This window comes from Amblyomma maculatum, chromosome 5, assembly GCF_055883805.1.
Source record: "Amblyomma maculatum isolate TAMU_Amacu chromosome 5, ASM5588380v1, whole genome shotgun sequence".
Lineage (NCBI taxonomy): Eukaryota > Metazoa > Arthropoda > Arachnida > Ixodida > Ixodidae > Amblyomma > Amblyomma maculatum.
Genome location: NC_139348.1, coordinates 146,025,865 through 146,047,570, shown reverse-complemented (window position 1 = coordinate 146,047,570; position 21,706 = coordinate 146,025,865). Strand labels below are relative to the sequence as shown.

Genomic DNA, 21,706 nt, shown 5'->3' with positions numbered 1-21,706 from the left:
TCTCTCAGCGACTTTGAGATGGCATTAAAAAAAAAAACCTTGCATTTTGAATGCCGTTTCTATTTATCGCACACGGGTTTCCTATTCAAATTCATGCACTTACATCTCCCACGCGTCCAGTTTCGTTTTCGATTTATAAAAAGGCGCGCTTTAACTCCTCGCAACTGTAGAGGTGGATTCAGGAGGTGAAATGCGTCGATCTTGAGAGCAGACCAAGACGCGTACAGAAACGGTCCTTCAAAAATATGTTTGAAATGAGACGAATGCATCTTAGATTACTTCATTCTTAATTCATTACCCTCTCCCCCCCCCTTTCTGTCCGCCTGAAAATGAGCTTGGAAAATGGGCTGCAATACTGCAAAATATATATACCAGTTGACAATAAGAGCCGAACAGAGGTTATAAAGCGTTCCAAGATTAACTACAACTAAGCGAACGCTCTTGAACGTTCGCGAAAACAACCATTAACTATTCACCATCACTCCTCATTGCCTATGGGAGCCGTCCTTGCCCCCGTGGATGTCATTCTAGCAGGGGCTTCTATCTTAAACTAAGCCAGTAGTCCTGAATTATAGATGTGCATATTGAGACCAGGTTTACGCCGCACTCGCCGTTGGCAAAAGGATGGCGCTGCAAGCGGTGAACACTGCATAGAGTTTTTCGACTGATTTATTTATTTATAGGAAGGGAAAGGCGCGGTAACTGTCTCACTTGTTTTTCTGTGGACACCGCAACCACGCCGTAAGGGAAGGGAGGAAGATGGGAGTGAAAGTGGAAAGAGAGAAAGAGGAGCCGTAGTGGAGGGCTACGGAGTAATTTCGACCACCTGGGGATCTTTAACGTGCGCTGACATCGCACAGCACACGACGCCTCTTCGTTTCGCCTCCATCGAAACGCAGCCGCCGAGGTCGGGTTCGAACCCGGGTACTCCGGCACAGTAGTCGGGCGTCTTACCACTGCACCACCCCGGCGGGGCAGAGTTTTTTCGACGTATTCTCATTCCAAACAAATCTTGGTGAAATATGGGCAGAGTTTTTCGACGTATTCTCATTCCATACATATTTCACCAAGATTTGTTTACAACTTCTAATAAGTGGATCGAGCACAGCAAAGCGGTTTTGTGAGAGCTTGACTGAAATAATTTGGATATTTTAATAGGTAGGCATATCACCTTGAAATTACCGTACGAACATGAGCATTCGCATTCACATCAAAGTGATGTGTTTGAGGCCTATGAAGCGCAAGTATGTCTGCGATGCATCTATCCGATGGTTTTGTGGCACTGCCGGTAGTGATTGCAAAAATGAAGACAAAATTGTGCAATCCATAAATTCAGTGAATGTAAGAACACGGTGGGAGAGAGTATTGTTGCACGAGTAAGCAGTCTTATCTGCAAAGTACGGGATCGAGCTTCGGCTGCGGCGGCCGCTTTTCGCTGTAGGCGAAAAGCAAGAAGCCCGTGTTCTACGCGATGTCAATGCATGTTAAAGAACTTCAGGTGGTCGAAATTTCCGCAGCCTTCCACTACAACGTCTCTCGTAGCCTCAGTGAGCTCTACAATCTTGGCGTACACATGCACCAGTCAAGTGATATTTTTAGAGAGCCGCTCTTTGGCGCACGTTCCTGCGTTTCCAGTCGTCATCGCCGTCGCTGTCGGCGTCGCCGTTGGCTATGTCCCTCGTTACCAGCTCCGCAGCCGGGGAAGCACGCGCTCCCCCTCCTCCTTCCCTCTTCCTCCATGCCGGCGACCGCGCGTGTTCTCTGGTAGTTGCACGTGCTCCTACCGTCACCTTCTCCACTGATTGTGCCCTCCCTCGCTCCCCCCCTCCACTCTTTATGCGTGGCGGTGACGGTGTTCTCCGAGCGCACGAACATCGCACAGCAAACGAAGAGGCGTCCGTGTGCTGTGCGATGTCAGCGCACGTTAAAGATCCCCAGGCGGTCGAAATTACTCCGTAGCCCTCCACTACGGCTCCTCTTTCTCTCTATACACTTTCACTCCCATCTTCTTCCCTTCCCTTACGGCGCGGTTGCGGTGTCCACAGAAAAACAAGTGAGACAGTTACCGCGCCTTTCCCTTCCTATAAATAAATCAGTTTTTTTAGAGCACAGCGCTTTGGCGGCCGTTCCTGGGTTTCGCGGCGGCGTCGGCGTCGGCCTCGTAACCAGTTCCGCCCCCCTTTCAGCCCCCCCGTTCGAGCCGGCGCTTTGGCCACCGGAGCCTCGCAGGAGGAGGGAGGGGGGTAACCTCAGCGGCGAAAGATGGGGGCAGGAGCGCGCGCAGCTACCGGAGCACACGAGGAAAAAAAAAGGGGGTCGCCGGAGGCAGCGCTAGCAGCGACTGACTGACGTCGCTAGCTAGTCAACACAACGGGCTGTGTAGAACACCGTCGCCGCCATGCAGAAAGAGGAGACCCCCCCCCCCCCCCCCGCTCCTCCTGAGTGGAGGCGAGGGTGCTCTCCGGTTGCGGAAACGCCGACCCGCTCCGCAAGTATGCGGGCGCACCGAGACGACCGGTCCGGAGGGGGATACAATAGCGCTCGCATCCTTCATCCGCAGAAAGCAACCGTACAGCGGCGGAACACGGTGCGTGCATCCCGTTCTCACTCGCTTCCAGGCTCGCTTCATTCGCTAGCGGCGTCAGCGAGTCGCTGCTATCTGTTCGTTGCGCAACGTTCCTATGAACCCACGCGCTGCCTCCCGCAACCTCCCGATAACTCAATTGCTCTCTTCATTTCTCGGACCACAAAGCTTCTTTCATGACAGTCAAGAACTGTTAGTGGAGTATTTCTTGAAGGAATACGTGTGAAAAATTAAAAAAAAAAGAAGTATGTAATTGTGCTTATGTGCCTTGCCCGAAATCCTTGCCTCTTTTTTTTCTCTATTGGTTCACGGGAAAGGAAAGGCGCAGTATTTGTCACATTTGCTCTGTGGACACCTGAACCGCGCCTTAAGGGAAGGGAGGAAGGTGAGAGTGAAAGTGGAAAGACAGAAAGGAGAGCCGTAGTGGAGGGCTATGGAGTAATTTCGACCCCCTGGGGATCTTTAACGTGCCCTGACATCGCACAGCACACGGACGCCTCTTCGTTTTGCCTCAATTTATCGAGAAGATGAAACAGCTGATGAGCTGCGCTCAAATTTCGCATTAGGAAGTAACATAATCGTGGGCATTTTTTCTCCGAGCGCACGTTAAAGATCCCTAATTGGTCGAAATTCCGTAGCCCTCCACTGCGGTTCCTCTTTCTCTCTTTCCACTTTCACTCCCACCTTCCTCCCTTCCCTTACGGCGTGGTTGCGGTGTCCACACAAAAACAAGGGAGACAGTTACCGCACCTTTCCCTTCCTATAAATAAATAAGTTTTTTTTTTCTCCGATTGCCAAAGCGGCGGCTCGCTATCAGTGGATCACGGTGCATGCATCCTAAGCCGAAACACAGAGCCACGTTGACCTGACTCGCTAGCGGCGTCAGCGGCATCTGTCAGTCGCTACTATATTTCTTAGCCGAGCAACGTTTCTATGGGCCCACGCGCTGCCTCTCTCAACCGCCCGATAACGTATTCGCTCTATTCATTTCTCCGACCACAAAGCTTCCTTCATGACAGTCAAGAACTATTAATGGAATGTTTGTTGAAGGAATACGTGTGAAAAATAAAAAAATAAACGTTTTCTGTAACTGTACATACATGTCCTGTTAGAAATCTTTGCCTCAGTCAATCGTAAAGGTGAAACAGCTGATTAGCGGCACTCACATTTTGCATTGGTAAGTAACGTAATCATCGGCAAATGTTTTTTTTTTTTTTTTTTGTATTTCGTGGGCTCTTTTGAAGTTGGAATAAAGATACCACGTGAGCCATCTTCATCAGAAATAAATGGAAGGAGGGATTTAGAAGGTGGTTTCCGGCTTCGCAAATCACATTCATTGTCGAAATGCAATAGTAAGTTAGAAAAGTATCTTAATTAATAATTAGTTAATTGCAAACTAACAAAATTGCCTATGGTGTGCCAGAGTGCTGGCAGCTGTATACTAGTGATTTCTCTTGCCTATCTGAGTTTTTTTGTTTTAATCCTTGGCTAATGTTATCTTGGACACCAAGTATAAAAATGGTGAGCAGCACATTTGAAAAGCGTTCAGACGTCATGAAGGACATTTTATCCTTATCCCTCTAGAGATAAGTATGTAATGGCTGCGTCTTATCGGTGCTCATAGATTGGGGCAAACCATAGAGGCCATTAAACAGCTTCACCTTAATTTTAGGACAATGCGCGTACTTACGGAATACATGCACCTTTAAAAGACAAGTAGAGAATAAAAATGGTTAGATAACCAGTGCAAGTTGATGAGATCAAAGTCAAAATCAAGAAGTTGATGTGTTTAAACGTTTGTGTCTGAAGCAGTCATTGAATGGAATAACCTAGACAGACGTGTATTTGAAAAGAACCTTGTTCTTTGGAAATTTTTGAGAAAGAGTTTGGAAATTTGTTGCACTTTTAAATGTATCTTGTCCAACCTGTAACAGCCTGGGAAGGCTAACAGTATTCGTAAATAACTAAAGAAGGAACATGAGATGCAAAGGGATATTAATCAGTGCACATTAAGAATCGCGTACTAGATGCGAAAGGATGGACAGCCTAGCAGGAGGTGATAGAAAATCAAGTGAGCGAAAGAGATTACCACGTTTCCTTGGATAAAATGGCCACCACTATCATATTATCATGTTAACTAGAGAAATACAGGAGAGGCCTCCGTTCTGCCGCGGGCTTATCTAAGCTGATGATCAGCGAGAACTTCTGAGTCCCGTATGCGTTAACATGTCCGGCGCTAGTACGTACAGACGCAGATACAAGTCATGCGAGGAAACCCGTCCGTGACGCCACCTACACAAAAACTACGAAATCTTTTCCTTGCTGAACATGAGGTCAGCAGTCGAAGAGCTCTTTAAATCTTTAAACTAATCTGCTCAGCGAGCTTAGCGCTTCAATCTAAAAGCCTTCGAGATTGGGACGGAACTTGATCGCAGCTGTCACGATCAAAAATAATTTCCTTTCCAGGCCATCATGACAGCAGTTCAGATGACCTCAGAGCTCGCTTTTTTCGATGACTTGATTAAAGAGCCCTGTGGGCCTGTGAGCAGAAGTAATCGGAATTGCTTCCAGAACTCGCGCGAAGAAATGCTGTCGAGGGAGCCCCTGAGCAATTCTTCTTTTCCTTGATAGAAAAAAAAAAGAAGCAGGGATAGAGAGCAATTTCGTGGTGGCTGCGAAAGGTTAGGTCCTTGTAGAATTGTACATCTACCACGGGGACTAACATAGTTCAGGGTCCGAATTTTTATTTCTTTACGTCAGGGTTGGGCTTAACATGGTATGCAACCTTTCTAGTTTGAAAACTCCATCTGCAATGAAGTGACACACAGCTTGTCTCAGCTAAACTGAAATTTCAAAGAACCATGCTGTCAAAGCAAAAATATATGATAGTAACTTTGACAACATCGAGCCCATTGCAGCGATTAAAGGCTCTGGCAAACTTCGTGCGAATTTTAGTACTTTATCACTAAACGTCTTTTTAGAGAAAAGCCGTTTTTCTGAGGATGGGGTCTTTAAGGTTCCGCAGGAGGTCAATTGCCGACAGAGCCAGCCGCTGCTTGCAACGATTGACAACTGGCCAAAGAGAGAAGAAAACAGCTATTTCAACTGGCATGGTGTTGGTAGGACACAGAGAAAATACTTGGATATAACAAATTATTTGTACATAACGAAGAACCTCGGTATAAACACAGGCCTTATGTCACTTCGTCCGAATAAATCAAGCTGATCGCCGTAAATGTATCTCCTAATGTAACACCGGCAACGTTACGAAGATACAAAAAATTAAGCGAAGCGTTTGTATTAGCGCGGCTACGTCACATATTGTTTAAGAGATTTAGCCAGTATTTATTTTTTCCTGTCCTGACCAGCATTTTGTTTGCAGCAGTGTACCAGAGAGCGAAAAATCTTGTATCAGTTAAAGACAAGCATTGTAAGCCAGAGGGTAACTGCCCTACCCATTAGCTCGATTGTTGGGTGGCAAGCATAGTTCTGCCGATTTACCCTGTCTGTTGCGTACCAGTACAGTCGAGCCTGAGTTATCAGAATCGGATATTTCGACGTTATATGGAAAACACAGACTGCTTCCTTGAAATAGTCGGATTAACTACAGCGCAGACATAACTAAATCAAATTTCTTAAGTGGTTTGGTATACTGAACTGTGCGTCATGTTCTTTGTAAAAGACGCTTTGCCTAACCCCTTAAGTTAGCTAGTGGAGAAAGGTCAGCTGCGTGGTTGGGGGCAACTGGGACCTCTCACGTTAATTAATCGTGACGACCTGAACGTGTGGTATACTTCATGAGGTTTACATTCATTTTCTTGCGGTGTAGCCAACCTAACGCACTAAATCTTATAGCAGCTGTTCTTGTCTTGGTCTCCTTCGATGCTCAGGGCGTTGTGGAAAAGCGCTGTGTCTTATTTTCAATATGCGATTGCTTCATTTATGGGGTGCTGGAAACAAGATTACCAAATTATAGCCTGGTGTTGCTAGGCTGAAACAAACATCCGCAGACGATCCGAAACAAAGTAAGGCAATTGATTTGGGCTTAGCTACGGTTATAGGCCAATATGTAGTGAGGGTTAGCTCTGTCGTTGTAAGAAGCGTGTCGCTATTGTCGCTGCATTGCATTTCTGCCTCCAGACTACATATAACTTTCGTTATAGCCTTATTTATATCCAGGCTGTACCAGCTAAAAGTAACCAAGGTTATATAAATGGAGTGATTCATAGCCATATGAAATGAGCTATTCGAAGCCGCTTATCCTAATCTCAAGTATTTCTTTAGTTCGTCAAAGTAGGTGATTTTGGAGCTGAGGATTATCAGTCTTCGTTGCTTTTGAGAAGATTTTATTTATTTATTTATTTATTTATTTATTTATTTATTTATTTATTTATTTATTTATTTATTTTTAAGGAATAACAGCGCCGAGACAAAGGACAAGGAAGAAGACAACACCTGCGCTGTTGTCAGCGCAGGTGTTGTCTTCTTCCTTGTCCTTTGTCTCCGCGCTGTTATTCCTTAAAAATATGTACCAACTAGCTCAACTTTCCGTGTTATTGAATTTATTTATTTATTTATTTATTTACAGGATACTGCCGGCCTCAGTTTGGGGCCTTAGGCAGGAGTGGGCATATCAATAATACATCAAGAAAACGAACATAGAGAAAAACATCGCAAGAATTTAAGTGAGAAGAAGAGACGAAATCCAGCAATAATAATAGTAACGAAAAGAAAAGCGCAACAAAAACAACAAGGCGCATACACAGCAGCATGACACAACCACGCATGCTCAGTCACTTGAGCAAGAAACGAAATGTACAAACAATGAAAACAATCATGCATATGAAGCACTCAAGGCATTGCGCACAACGACACGATGGTAATTCTATTTTGCTTCAATACTGTTAAGCATGCCGCAGAATGACTGGACCGTCGGCCATTCCACTGTACTCGAGGTGAGCGCATTCCACTCACGTACTGTCCGTGGAAAAAACGAGTTTTTAAACACGTTAGTCCTGCAAGAAAATTCTTTAATTTTTTTCGAATGATTAGATCGTGTTGGGCGCTTAGAAACTAAATTAATGTACACATCCTTATCTATTCCCAGCATATCATGATATAGTAGGTACATATAGTTCAGTCTGTCCCTATACCGTCTCAATTTTAATGGCTCTAAGTTTGCGTTGTTTAGAAGAACCGTCGGAGATACTTGCCAGCTACAACAGTTGAATATAAATCTAACCGATTTTCTTTGAATGCTTTCTAACTGTGTTATATTTTCCTGGGTATACGGGTCCCATACTACTGAGGCGTACTCAAGAATTGGTCTAATGTACGTTTTGTACGCTAAAAGACGGATTTCTTGTGTTGATTGTCGAAGCGACCTCCTCAAGTAACCAAGCTTGCGCATTGCTTTTTTTGAAATATATGACATATGCTCGTTCCATCTGACGTTAGATGTAATTACGAGACCCAAGTATTTGTAGCTGCTGACCGTGGAGAGATTATTACCGCCAGTGCTGTAAGAAAATTTTAAAGGGTTTCGTTTTCGCGTGATTGACATAGTGACCGTTTTCTTTGCATTCATAGTCATTTGCCATGTGGCGCACCATGCTTCTACACTGGCCAATGATGAATTCAAACAAACCTGGTCACTGCAGTTATTGATTTCTTGATATAGTATGCAGTCATCTGCAAATAACCTTATTTTCACGTTCACTACTTGTATTATGTCATTGACGAAGATAAGAAAGAAAAGGGGCCCAAGGACGGATCCCTGTGGAATGCCCGACTGTACCGGTGCTGAGTCAGAGCGCACACCATCAATAAACACACTCTGTCGCCGTGATGACAAATATGCAGAAATCCATGCAAGCAGCAGATCATTTTTAAGTATTGGCTGTAGTTTTAAAAGTAGTTTAGAATGAGACACGCGGTCAAATGCCTTTTCGAAATCTATGAATATCATATCAATTTGACCCTGCTTGTCTAAAATTGCTGCGAATTCGTGAATGGTTTCGAGAAGCTGCGTTGTTGTAGATAATTCCTTTCGAAACCAATGCTGCCTGGAATCAATTATGTTTTTGTCATTCAGAAAGACCGAAATATGTTTGAATATAATATGTTCTAGTGTTTTGGCGCATGTGGGCAGCAATGAAATTGGTCTGTACGAAGTGATAAGCGACCGGTTTTCTGTTTTGGGTATTGGGGTAACCTTTGCGTACTTCCAGTCATTTGGAAGTGCTGCGCACGATAAAGACTTATTAAACAGAGTACACAAATACTTCGAGCACCACTCGGCGTATCTCATAAGAAATGCAGTAGGTATGCCGTCCATTCCAGGCGATTTCTTGATATCTAGATTTAACAAGAGGGATAAAATGCCTTCTTCAGTCACTGAGATATTATCAATGGGTGGGCACTCAATTGAAGGATTAAAGGTTGGCTTTCGACCGTCATCATTCGTAAACACCGAACAAAAGAACTGATTGAAAGTCTTTGCAATCAAACATTTATCTGTTACGGTTTCTCCGTCTATGCAGAAGCTGGATAGGGGCTGTTTTTTCGAAGAAAAGTGTCGCCAAAACTTTGCAGGGGAGGAAAGCAGATAATTCTTCAAAGATACACTTTGGTAGTATTCCTTTGCATTTTTAATGGCCATTTTTAGTTGTTAGAAAGTTTAATGGTGCTAATCTCTGTTGGACGCTGACGGTGTTGTTTTCTTATTCGTTTAGCTTTCCGCCCTATCCGTACTATTTTCTTCGTCATCCATGGACGTTTGCGCTGCTGTATACTTAATTTCGTGGGAACAAAGTTCTTAACGCATTTTAGGACTAGGTTCTTAAAGAAAGACCATAGCTCGTTCACGCAGCATGTGCTTGATTCAGAAAGCGAGATAAAATCCGACAGCGACCTATCCATGGCGTCTAAAATATCGACGTCTTCAGCGCGCGAAAAGTTTGGAACGAAACTTTTTTTTCTTTCAATGTCAGTGGTACGGCGAAGTTGAACTGTTAAAGATATCATTTTGTGGTCAGATGTTCCATCAAAAATATGTACTTCGGGATTACGGTTGAGCACTGCATTGCTTACAAGAAATAGGTCTAAAATTGAAGCTGTCTCGTTTTTAATTCTGGTGGGCACTTTTACCAACTGAGCCAAGTCATGAAATATTACGAGGTCAACAAAAGGTTCAGCTTTGCTTGTAAGGGGTTCGGGAAAATCGCTACTCCAGTTTATTGACGGCATATTGAAGTCGCCACCCAAGAGGACATTGCAAGAATAGCTTTGAATGGAACAAAGAAATTCGTTTAGCTCGGAAAAAAAGTTTTCTTGTGTAGGTGGACGATAAAAGCCACCCACAATTAAATTGTGCTCATCGAATTGTACTTTAATGATGACGCACTCGATTACAGGTATATCAGGTAACTTTGAGATAAGTAATGATTGTTGGTAAATAATTGCAACCCCTCCGCCTTGCGAATTTCTATCTTTCCGGTGAATTCCGTAACCCGGTGGTGTTATTTCGTCGTCGGAGATATCAGAGTGAAGCCAAGTTTCTGTAACTGTAAGAATATGCGGTTGGTGCGTCATAATAATACTTTCAATGTCATCTGATTTATTAATGATGCTGCGTGCGTTAAGGTTGAGGCAACGGAGTGGCTTTTTGACATGGGTTTGGGTTCACTGGGGCGGTGACGGTGGGTTATGTGCGTCTACTGTTGGTCTGCTTGTGGGAATCCTTCCGTTACTTGCACTATCCCAAAGGAATAGTTCGCCGTTAATTCTAATTTTGTCGTACACTAGTTGCACTTTCCCTCCAGCTGCTCTAATTTCCAAAGTACTATCCCAGAGTTTCTTTCTTTTGAGCCTTGTATGTGCTGAAAAATCTTCCGGAACTGAAAATGCTGTATCCTTCAATTTGGAATAATTCTTTAGAATGGTCATTTTTTCGCTGTGGTCGAAGAGCTTAATTATTACCGGGCGTGGTCTAGTCCCTTGTTTGCGCCCAATCCTATGTATACGCTCTACCGAAGACACTTGCACTCCAAGGGTGTTCTCAAACACGCCCTCAATCACAGCTTCCTTCAAATCGTCTTGAGTTTCTTCATCTTTTTCTTTGACCCCGAAAACCAGAAGGTTGTTCCTCTGGGAACGGTCCTCTAGGTCAATAAATTTGTCTTGCAAGTTGCGGACAGTTTTTTCGAGACCAGATACCAATTTCCTTAACAGCCGATGCTGACTCCTCAACCACCTTTCGCTTCATTTCAATTTCTTCTAACCTCTTTTAAATTTTCTTTTGCCCATTAAGTATTTCGGCTAGCATTTCCTCAGTAGTGGGCCCAGGATTCGGCTCTACATCTCCAGAAAGCATTAGTAACGAAAGCACAAAATCACGAACAACCAAGCACAGTGTACATAGGATTGGTGGGCACGTCAGCTGGATGAAGCATCTATCGCTAGATTTAACAGTAGAAGACTTGTTACTGACCTGCATGTAAAAAAGCAACGGGTTGGACATGCTGTCAGGCGGCCAGCCAACGTGCCCACTGGAAGACGTTGATGGTGGCTGGCTTCTTATATAGGCTCTTGATGATGTCGATGTGCCTGGACGCATTGACGTCCAGCGATCGTCATGGTGCGGCGGCTCGTACGCGCAGACTCCGTAGGTGGCTGGTATTGTGATGACCAAGCACGCTGAATCTTGCAATGCGCTGACCGATGTTGTGCCAAACAGGAAGAACTGCATGTAAAAAAGCAACGGGTTGGACATGCTGTCAGGCGGCCAGCCAACGTGCTGGCCGTCGTAATAAATAACACTTTGAGAATCTGCATAAAAGAACTGTCTCACCTGGCACGACATACACTACAGTCGCAAAGAAGATGCTTGGGTTGATCCGGAATGTAGACTTCTTCAATTTATGTTGGGGTTTTAGCAACTGCAGTATAAGGTTCTTCAGCGTAACGTCTGTTGCAAGCAGTTATTGGCTTTTAGTAGGTCACGGGGATTCATTAACTCAACAACTAAAGCTATAGAAACTCTAGAATTACGGAGCATGGACCGCAGGCAAAGCGTCTCTGATCATGTTTGTAATGGCGCAAGGTTTTTATTATTATTCAAATTCAGACACAAAAAACGTTAAGAAAAATGTTCATAAAGGAAACGGGGACAAGCATCTCACAGTCAACAAAACATTGTGAAACAGATCTAACGAAATTTTTAAAAGCACCTGGGAGATGCTGAGTCTCTATGTAGATAGCGGGGGCTAAAGAAGAGGACATGGGTAGGATTGCATATTAAGAAAGTGCTTATCAGTTCTGTAGCATTCTTCTTAGGCCTATAACTAGCCAGTTAGAAATTTATTTTGTTAAGCCGAAGGCCATGAAAACACACACAACAATTTCTCGCAAAGCGATCGTAATTTCATCTTACCCCCGTCGCTTACAAGAATTAAACGCACTTGTTCCATGGAAATGCCACCGCTCTAGAAGATACCTAGCAGTCTACTTGATCTGAGGGTGGTTTGCAGCAATGTGTAACCTATGGCGATCTGAGTCAGCCAGAATAGCACGCTGCTTGCATGTGTCACTCTTAACTTGTCATTACTAGGCTGGTGGCTGCTCCATATGAGGGCAAACGAATGAGAGCTCAACGGCTGCATGTTGTGTCGGATAGTCAGGTTACCTTGAAGACACCATGTTAGCAAACAGCAGGGCACCACCACACAAATGGTAGTTATATAATTTCATCAGTATGTAAAACACTCTTTGCGCTTCGCAAATAAACAGGCAGACCAACATTTCCGATTACTGCAATAATTGTTTAAAAAATAGTTCAACACTGTTTATATATTTGAGGGACAATGTGCTGCGCACTGCTGCCTTGAATTGTACAAGAGAGCGATAGATTTCGGAGGGCTCCAAACTACTTCTTATATGGAGTTGCTCAGAAATTCGTTGCCTCACGTTGCCTCTCTACCACATCACAGAATTTGTGCCAATGGACATATAATTTATTTCGCCTACATATGAAGCAACTCATGCGGCAAAGCCTCACTTCATAGACGCAATGCATGTGTGTTGCATTGCGCTGGCATGCATGAGCACTGAAGGTTGTCTGTAAAACATTGTGGGGTGTGAGGTGGTGGGCATCGGCTTCCTGCGACAATGAATTTTATTGTTTGCTGCAATTGCTCTGCTCTTCTTACAAAGAGCTTCACTCAGGAGCCCAAGCTGTAGTATTGTCTCAAAAAGTGACATCTACTCACAGCAGCGAATTGGCTAGGATTTGATGCAGACCCTAAACGACTGGAAATTTGCTTTAATTTAGATTGTGCGGTAAGTAAGAGTTTAGTAATCAGGGCATACGATTTATGAATGCGCGCTTCATTCTGGTTGTTTTAGCGGGGTGGTATGTTCCGTCTACGATATTTTAAAATGAACGCCTTGCCAGCCTATTATTAAGAATCCGTCTGGCGTTGTTGCTGTTGTTGTTGGCGTTGTCAACAAAAACGGGTGCTCTTAATGATGGCACCTGCTTGCAGCGTCACTAACAGATATCCATGTGGCGCCAGATGTCCCCTCAATCGTGTCCAAATTATGAGGCAACCTTTCACGTGCAGCTTTCCGGTTGGCGCCAAACTATTTTGCTCACCTTTCACGTAATGTGCTAGCCACGTTTCAAGATAGTTTGAGATAAGGATTAGAACCGATGTGAAATGTACCTTCTGTTGCATACTCTTACCACTTCATCCCACCACGTGACTTAGCGCCGCGGGAGTCGTCAAAGGTAGGTGAGTAGAGAAATAACCCCAGGCGGTCCAAATTACCAGAGCACTCCACCACGGCCTCTTTCATAGCCTGAGTCGCTTTTAAACGTTAAATCCCAAAAACAAAATCAAACCAAGTGCGTTGGCAGAGAAGCAAAAAACAAATACTGCGAGAATCGCGACACCGGTCACGCTGTGGCTCACAACCCAGAAAGAAGCGTGTGAAGTGGTCACCGCTGCAATGCATCGCGCGAGCCTGCTTGCGCCTTCATGTACCTCTTTGCCGATCTTTATATTGAGACGAAAGCCTGTTTAGGCCCACAAAGAGAAAAAGTCTGCCCTAACTGTTAACTGAACCACTATTCCTCCGATCCTCAGCAGAACACGGTAACCACTATGCCACGCTGGGCCGCTCGATCTTAATTATCCTTGCCTAGCGTGAGAATGATAGCAGCAATGACAATGATGGTGCATTTGGTTGACAATGATGATACTAGCCCTACCCAAGTAGCGCACAATACGTGGCCCACCTGGGGCCCATATGGGCAAGTTGGGCTGGGGCAACCACAATAACACCCATCAAGCGGGCAAACTCAAATTGGGCTTGCCCCGACTTTTTGCATCTGAGTATCATATAGGCGTGGAAAGGGCTAACTGAGTACATATTCCCACATCTGGCCCTCAAGAGTCCCGCTTGGGAAATTTTAGGGCCGATGCAAAGCAAATTTTGGTTTATGTAGAAAACGCCTGGGCTAATCTAAATTGGGCTGCCCACTCAAAAGTACAATAGGCCCCGCATGGGCCGCAGCTGAGCTAATTACGGGTATGCCCACACATTGCCTGCATGGGACCCTTGAGGGGTACTCGAGGGAAGGTCAGACGGAAATGTGGGATTCATGCTGAAAATTCCTGGGCTGCCCCAAATGGGGCTGCCCACCAAAAACCTAGGTAATGTCTGCATGGCCTGTAGCGGACTGGAAAATGCTCTTTCCCGTTTCTGCCCGTATCGGTCTCTTGCGGTGCACTTTAGGTCAGTTCCGATGCAAATGTGATCCTAACGCAAATAGAAGACGGGCTAGCCCAAATAGGGCTGCCCACTCAAAAGCCAAATAGGTCCCGCATGGCTTGCGGCTGGGCTGAAATGTGGGCATGGCCCCACGCTGCCCGCACAGTTATTTCATGGGGATACTTGCGGGCAAATGCAACATATATTCGTGTTCTATGCAGTAAAAGTAGAATCAGCGCAATTGGGACTACCGATGGTAGGCCACAGTGGGTCCCAGATTGGCCGTAGGTGGGCTTACCGCTCTGAAATGTTTTTATTGATGTAATTCATGTTAAACCGGCCCCTAATTGCCTCTTCTAAAGGTTTCATATAACTGTCCTAAGCATATCCATGCCATGAATAAAGACTATCTATTTTTACTCTAAACACTACGTAAATAAGAGTACTGACAGAAAATATGCAGCAGTAACTGTTCCGCTTTACGAGTATGTACTGAACTACCTCCAAATTTTTCCTTCGCAATTATTATTCTACACACACACGAAATAAATATTCACACTAATATTACGGGGATAATATGGGCCAGCCCAGATTATTATAGTGTTGGGAATAAATTTTTCTTATGTTACTGAGAATCGAATATAAGGTAAAGAAATAGTGCTCAATGTTTCACCCATGATGAATATTTGATCTTGGGCAGCCCCGAAAATGCCAGACTCAACCCATGAGGGCGGCACGTGGGCCATCTCAATTCGGAATGGCCTCCACAAAGCCCACGCCAGTACGATTCGGGTATTGAGGGGATTAATCAAAATAAAAAATTAAAAACTTGTTCAATAGGGCGGCACTGCATGTACAGACCTAGGACTCATTAGTGAATCTGGCATGCTTCCCGTATGCGGCTATCTTGGCTGAACGTGGGAAGCCCTATTTGGGCTGCCCACATGGATACAGATTGGGTCCGATCGCGGCAGAATTGAGCAGCCCACGCGGTGGCCCTCTGGGTTCGTATTGCAAATCCCCCATGGCCCCCACGGGCCCAACGCGGGCCCCCTTGTCATAGCCGCTTTGTGCTACTTGGGTAGTGATGGTGATAGTATGGATGAAAATGACAATGCTCTTAGTGAAAATGGTCTAGTGGCTTTCTGCATTTCCCCTCTTGAGCACACTTAAGCGCAGTCTTCTAACTTTTTGAAGCATACTTCTCCGAACTGCTAATGAATAACAGTGGTTCTTCAGCCTTTTACTTATGTGGCTCTCCATGCAGACAGAGCAGTACGCGGAAATGTAAAGAACATGCGCCTGTGTAAATTATTTCGCAATTATTTTTCTATATTGTCGAGAGTCCGATTAAAAAACAGCCAGGGCCCGTTTACTTGGGGAACACGAGCAAGTAAAAAAGATCAAATATTGGTCAGGGCAGCGTTAACAGAATGTGCGGGTAACTATAATTTGTGCACACTCAGGAAGCACGGGAGAAACTGGTATCGAATCGCAGGATCGCTGTCTGTGAAAACGAAAAAGGGTAAATTAAAGAAACATCTCTTCAATCTCAACTGTTTTTGGTATAATGAGAGAAAGAAGATCGCTATACAGAATGAAGAAGCACTGAACACGGGTTACCTCATTTCGCAAGTATAATTTAGTGTATAATATATTATTATAATCTAGTCTCCTTTGTGATAATTAAAATTTTTCGCCTCTTATCGTTTTATTGACGCAGGAATGAGTCCTCACGGGTCGCTGCGAGGTCGCGGGACCGGAAGCGGTTCGTTCCTCAGTGTCACCGGCTCGCACGGTCACACCAGCTCTAGTGCGAGTGTCAGTCCAGATGCTTCGGCTGGGACCAACAAGTACCGCCTCGTGGTTCTCGGCGGACCTCGTGTGGGCAAGTCGGCCATCGTGCACCGGTTCTTGCACGACCGGTTCCTACACGACTACAGCGCCACTGTCGAAGAGTTTCACCGCGGAGAGTATGACATTGGCGGTGGCGCCACCGTCGCTCTGGACATCCTTGACACCGGCGGCAGCTTCGAGTTTCCTGCAATGCGCCGCCTTGCCATCGATTCAGGTGAGCCATCGTGCGGAACTGTGTAACCGCACGTACAGGTGCGGACATAAGTAAACGGAGCACGCTTTTCCGTTCAAATTAAAATCGTATCTTCTGCACTGGAGATAAGCAAACAATATTTGTCCAAGCAAACGGGCACCGGGGCCTAGTACTGCTTCGCACATACCACGATTGCGAATTTCAATTATGCAACGCATGAAAAATGTTACAAGGAAAAAGCATGGTCCGGTTATATTTGTCCGCAGGGGTACAATATTTTACGCATTCGTGCTCTGGCGAATTCGTTTCACTGCCCACATAGACAGCAAGACAACCAAATAGTACAGGTGCTTGTGCGCAGGTTCAGGTGATTTCATAAAAGTATTGGAGCGGCACAAAAATAGCCCGGCTAAAGGCCGTATGGCTACCGCTGGATATCATCTCCACCGGACTAACGTTGCTAGAAGTTTTTGTCATCGGCTCAATATAGAAAGTTGTCATTATGCGGCTTCCGTTTCATTTTCTCAATAATATTTCACCCACATGGACCCTGATATGCGGGCGCAAACGTGTGCTTGGGGAGTAAATGCTACCGTAGGGTAATACTCCTTTGAAACCTATACATAAAGCTCTGAGGATAAAAGACAGGAATCGGTTGAAACCAAGGGTCGCATGCTCCATGCTTCTTGCTATTATAGCAGCGAATGTGAGAAACTGTGGTTTAGGCAAAAACATCAGCCCGATTGAACGCCATGTCAAGGAGAGTGGGCCTGGTGGACCTATTCATTGACTGCCTCTCCCTGCCACTGCAGGCGACGCTTTCCTTCTGGTCTACGCTGTCGATGACCGAGATTCGTTCGAACTGGTGCGCAAGCTCCGCGACGACGTTCTGGCCGCGCGGAAAGCGCCACCTATTGTGGTCGTGGGCAACAAAACGGACCTCGAGAATCACAGGCAGGTGCAGTCGCAAGTGGTCGAGCCTCTTGTCTGCATTGACTGGGAACACGGATGGGTCGAGTGTTCAGCCAAGGACAATACCAACATCGCCAGGGTTTTCCAGGTAAGAGGCACTTGTTAATAAGCCTGCTTATCTTCATGTAACAAACCAACAGCCAGCGACGCCAAAGAAAGCCCACGGGATGGCATTTTTAAATCTATATTTTTTTTTGCATTGTCCTCGCTGACTGTTGGCTTCTTTCATGTTTTTATCGTAACGAGCCAAGATTTACCCTACATTTGTCTATTTAAACACCTGTTTATTTTTTCACTTCTAAAGCCATCAAGAAAATGCGGTGTTGACGTCGTGAGCCAAAATTCACGGGAATGTGTTTGCCACGTGGTAGTTCGCTGGTAAACATGACCGTGCACTGATTATCCGTCATGACGAATGGCGCCACGAGACCGACATTGCTCCGTTCGTAGGCACTGAAAAGCCGGACGTCGCCTTTGTGATAGTGTGTGCCGTCCAAATCCAGCTCTCGGATAACCTCGGTTTAGACACGATACTCCGAAGCCACGCCGACAGTTTCGCGCGCTTTAGTTTAAACGGGACTTTACATCTTTGTAGGATGCTCGTTCCCATAATCCCGTAGCTTACAATTGTATCCTAATGGCTGTGTGGTAGGTAAAGAAGAACATGAAAAATACTACTGATTAAGCAAGTAACCAATAGCAGGAGTGAGAACGAGGATATGCTAGCGGTGCCGGCAAACAGGAGCTATTAATGCTCTTGTATTTTCCCTTAAAGACCAAGACCATTTTTCTTAGCATCTTGAGTTCGCAATCGCATTGCATTCTAACAGTCGTTTCTACAAAAAAAAAAAAAAAAGAAACCCTAGAAACCTGAACCTGAATATTAACCTATGCTTTACGGATGTGGTCACAGAACCGATCGTGTGCGCCCTGATTAGCTGTAAGTTATAGCCTGCAAGGTGACATTGTACGGCATTGCTGAAGTAACTATTTGTCAGCAGAAACATTTGTCATGCAGCAAAAGGCAGAGCGAATGTAGACAGCCGTGTATCCGGGAGCGTCACGTACCCAATATTGGCAGTAGAAATCTCCCCAATCGAACTACGAGATGGCAAATTTCAGAATTCATCCGTCCAGCAACAAAGAATCGAATAGCTGCAAAATTCGGCAAAAATGACCGTAAGGGAGAACGCGAAGTAAAACTTCCAGTGAAGTGCAAAAAGTTTGAAAGGGTGCTTGTGTTGCCCTTTTTGTTTTAATTTGCTTATTTGTATTTGGCCTTAATTTGAGAGTCGAATAATTAAAAGAGAGCTGCTTGCAGAACAAGATAGGCTCTAAAGAATATCGTATCCAATATGCAGCCCCACTACAGCAGTGCAGGAAAGTTGCATTATCTATAATTATCACGCTCATTTTTCATTTCACAATGGCACACGTGCAATTCATAATATTGTGAGCGGAATTTATTCCAGGGTTCAAGATTTTGAGCAAAGGAGAAAACAAAGAAATTAGCAACAAATAGATGAATTCAACAACGTGACGAAGAATAGAAAGTACACAGCCCACTCATGCTTACCCATTGTCGTTTGTCGTTGTTACGCGAATCAAATTCTGCACAGAGAAAAAGAGGCCCCTGTACACGCGGGCCGTGGTTCAATGGAAACATGTATCTTTATTTCGATTACACTACCATTGAAAGTTCTTTTTGGTAGGGAATTCTTTTATGTATAGCGGCAAAGGAGAATAATTGGAACGGCATTAAGCCTGCGCTTTAGCGTGATAAAACGCTCACTTTCGAGACGACAAATTGCTAATTGCGAAGGTAATAAATGAAGCAGATGAGCTCAGTGGCAGTCGCTAATTGCGATTAGCAGGGCGAAGCGTTGTGCAGTTCGCTCGTTGTTACTCTATAACACACTGTTATTGCGCACGGCCGTTAATCATATCATTCATTTAGGTATAGGCTGCGTGTTGCTGCCTAGGTGCTACAGCTGACGCTCACCTAAGAGGCATGAGGAAGGGATGTGAAGTCATGAGCAGGGATCTGAATAGTCCTGTAGTTATAACACCAGAACTGCTTTTTTGAGAAACGCGCCGTGTCTCTCTTTGCGTTTGGATCTGCAGACGGTATTTATAAAAGGCGAAAGCCTTGCATTCATGATGGGTGGCGCGAGTAGTAAGTGATACTAAAATTTTCACGTGAATTCGTGCCAAAAATGTTAACACAATGACGCGACCGTTCTTTGTGCACCATTGGTTTAGGCGGAGTAAAGCCGAAGAAATTCGTTTAGTCATGTGTTCAGTATCCAGAATCTCTTAAATGCCCACGCTGAAATTCATGGCTGTCGGAACGTTGGGCACCTGTTTCGGTTGTAAATGCAGCAGGTTCCGCCGCTAAGGCGGTTTGATACCTCCTTCGCATAACAAACATGTGAAGGCGATAAGAGAACTTTCAAGTGTACCTACTAGAGTGAGCGTTGTTTATCACAAGGCTAGCTCTGGCCTTAATGCTAAAATTGTCCTGCAAATTGGCCACCAGCTGAAAACCGTCAGACAAAAAGAGATGCGTCTTCTGTAGAGTCCAATGGTTCAGAAAGCGCCCTGATTATAAGACTGACATTTTTGTGCATTGTGTAGATGGTCATGAAAAATTTAATCAACTGAGGCACTTTTTCACTCACTCACTCACTCACTCACTCACTCACTCACTCACTCACTCACTCACTCACTCGCTCACTCGCTCGCTCGCTCACTCACTCACTCACTCACTCACTCACTCACTCACTCACTCACTCACTCACTCACTCACTCACTCACTCACTCACTCACTCACTCACTCACTCACTCACTCACTCACTCGCTCACTCACTCACTCGCTCGCTCGCTCGCTCACTCACTCACACACTCACTCACTCACTCACTCACTCACTCACTCACTCACTCACTCACTCACTCACTCACTCACTCACTCACTCACTCACTCACTCACTCACTCACTCACTCAGTTTACTAATTTCATCCCTTCAATAATTTTTTCACTCACTCACAATCTTGCTAACTCTTTCTGCAGTTGAGAAAATAGTCAAATTAGTACTCTTGAAACCACACACGCCATCCAGACAGCATAGATCAAATTCTTCATAAATTAGCAAAAAAAAAAATTAAACTGGTGTTTTTGGTTTCAAACGCAGGAGCTTCTGGCCCAGGCGCATTTCAAGAGCAAGGTCGCCAAAGCGACTCAGAACCGGCGCATGTCGCTTCCCGTCAACAGCTTCAGCCGAGACCAGCTCAGCCCGGTGTTCAGGTCCAAGGCTTCTCGCAAGAGGACCAGCTGCGCAGTTTCCTAAGCCTAAAGCGGATGGCCCCTGGCCCCGAAGCGTCTGTGTACTCATCCTTCCTACCTTCTTGTCAATGCCGCCAAATCGTCATTTCAGAACGCGCCAACCGGGGACTAGGTGAAACACTCCACTTGACGTCGGCACCTATGCCTGCAGCGACACAACATACTCGCCTTTAGTATGGGAAAACGCTGTTCGCTCTCCCCAAGCGGTGCTTAGGGGCACAGAAGTTATTACGTAACAACAACAGGGGGAGGATGTGTGTCTTTTGTAAGGAACGGATTGCTGGACAATAAGTCTGCTTTGTCAGTAGTCAAGACTTCAAAAAACGCATGTAAAGCACTCGCGAAAGATGGGGTGACGAGACGTGTAGGTGTGTTAAGTACGCATGATAAGATCGCATTGTTATCTCCACTTAACGTTATCATATCCCTCCCTGCCTCAAATGCTATGGCGAGCAACCATCGAACTATCGGCACCCCAGTTGCAGTAGAAGTGCCGAAAATTCGTGTTTAACAGACCTTCCTCGGTTCATTGGACATCGATTGTCCAATCATTTCGCTAAATAGATTACGCAGTCTTTTATCGTGTGATGCTGAAGCCTTGCTTGACGCCTATGCTCTAGTTGGGATTTCCGCGTGAATTTAAACATGTATCGCGTACTTCCTCTTTTCCCATTTCTTCACCATCAGAATATCAAACCCCTCTGGGGACCTTCTGTGACCTTTAAACCTTAACGGCTGTAAACAGAGCTTATACGTCGCGGATACATTTCGTTTTTTTTTTTCTCCAATAGACGTGGTTTCAATGTTATTCAGATGGATCCGCTAAGAGAGAACTAAAGAAAAAGCTACAGGGTAAATCCTCAACGAAATTCAGCTTAAAGTTGTAAGAGCCTACTACTAAATTTAGAGCTTTAGCGCGCAATGACAGTCGCACTGAAGGCATTAAACAACAAGTTTAGAAGTAGATCCAGCCTAAGCAGGC

General features: G+C 45.0%; 1 protein-coding gene across 1 annotated transcript in view; it reads left to right on the top strand.

Moving 5' to 3' along the window:
• The window catches only part of LOC146189866 (uncharacterized), a 123,440-nt gene extending 102,501 nt beyond the window's left edge, over window positions 1-20,939 (top strand). Inside the window, exons 3-5 of the mRNA XM_084603337.1 lie at window positions 16,083-16,430; window positions 17,222-17,469; window positions 20,573-20,939. Coding sequence (XP_084459463.1) covers window positions 16,083-16,430; window positions 17,222-17,469; window positions 20,573-20,728 — 752 coding nt within the window. The 3' untranslated portion in view covers window positions 20,729-20,939. The remainder of the gene's footprint in view (window positions 1-16,082; window positions 16,431-17,221; window positions 17,470-20,572) is intronic.
• Window positions 20,940-21,706: the final 767 nt, after the last annotated feature.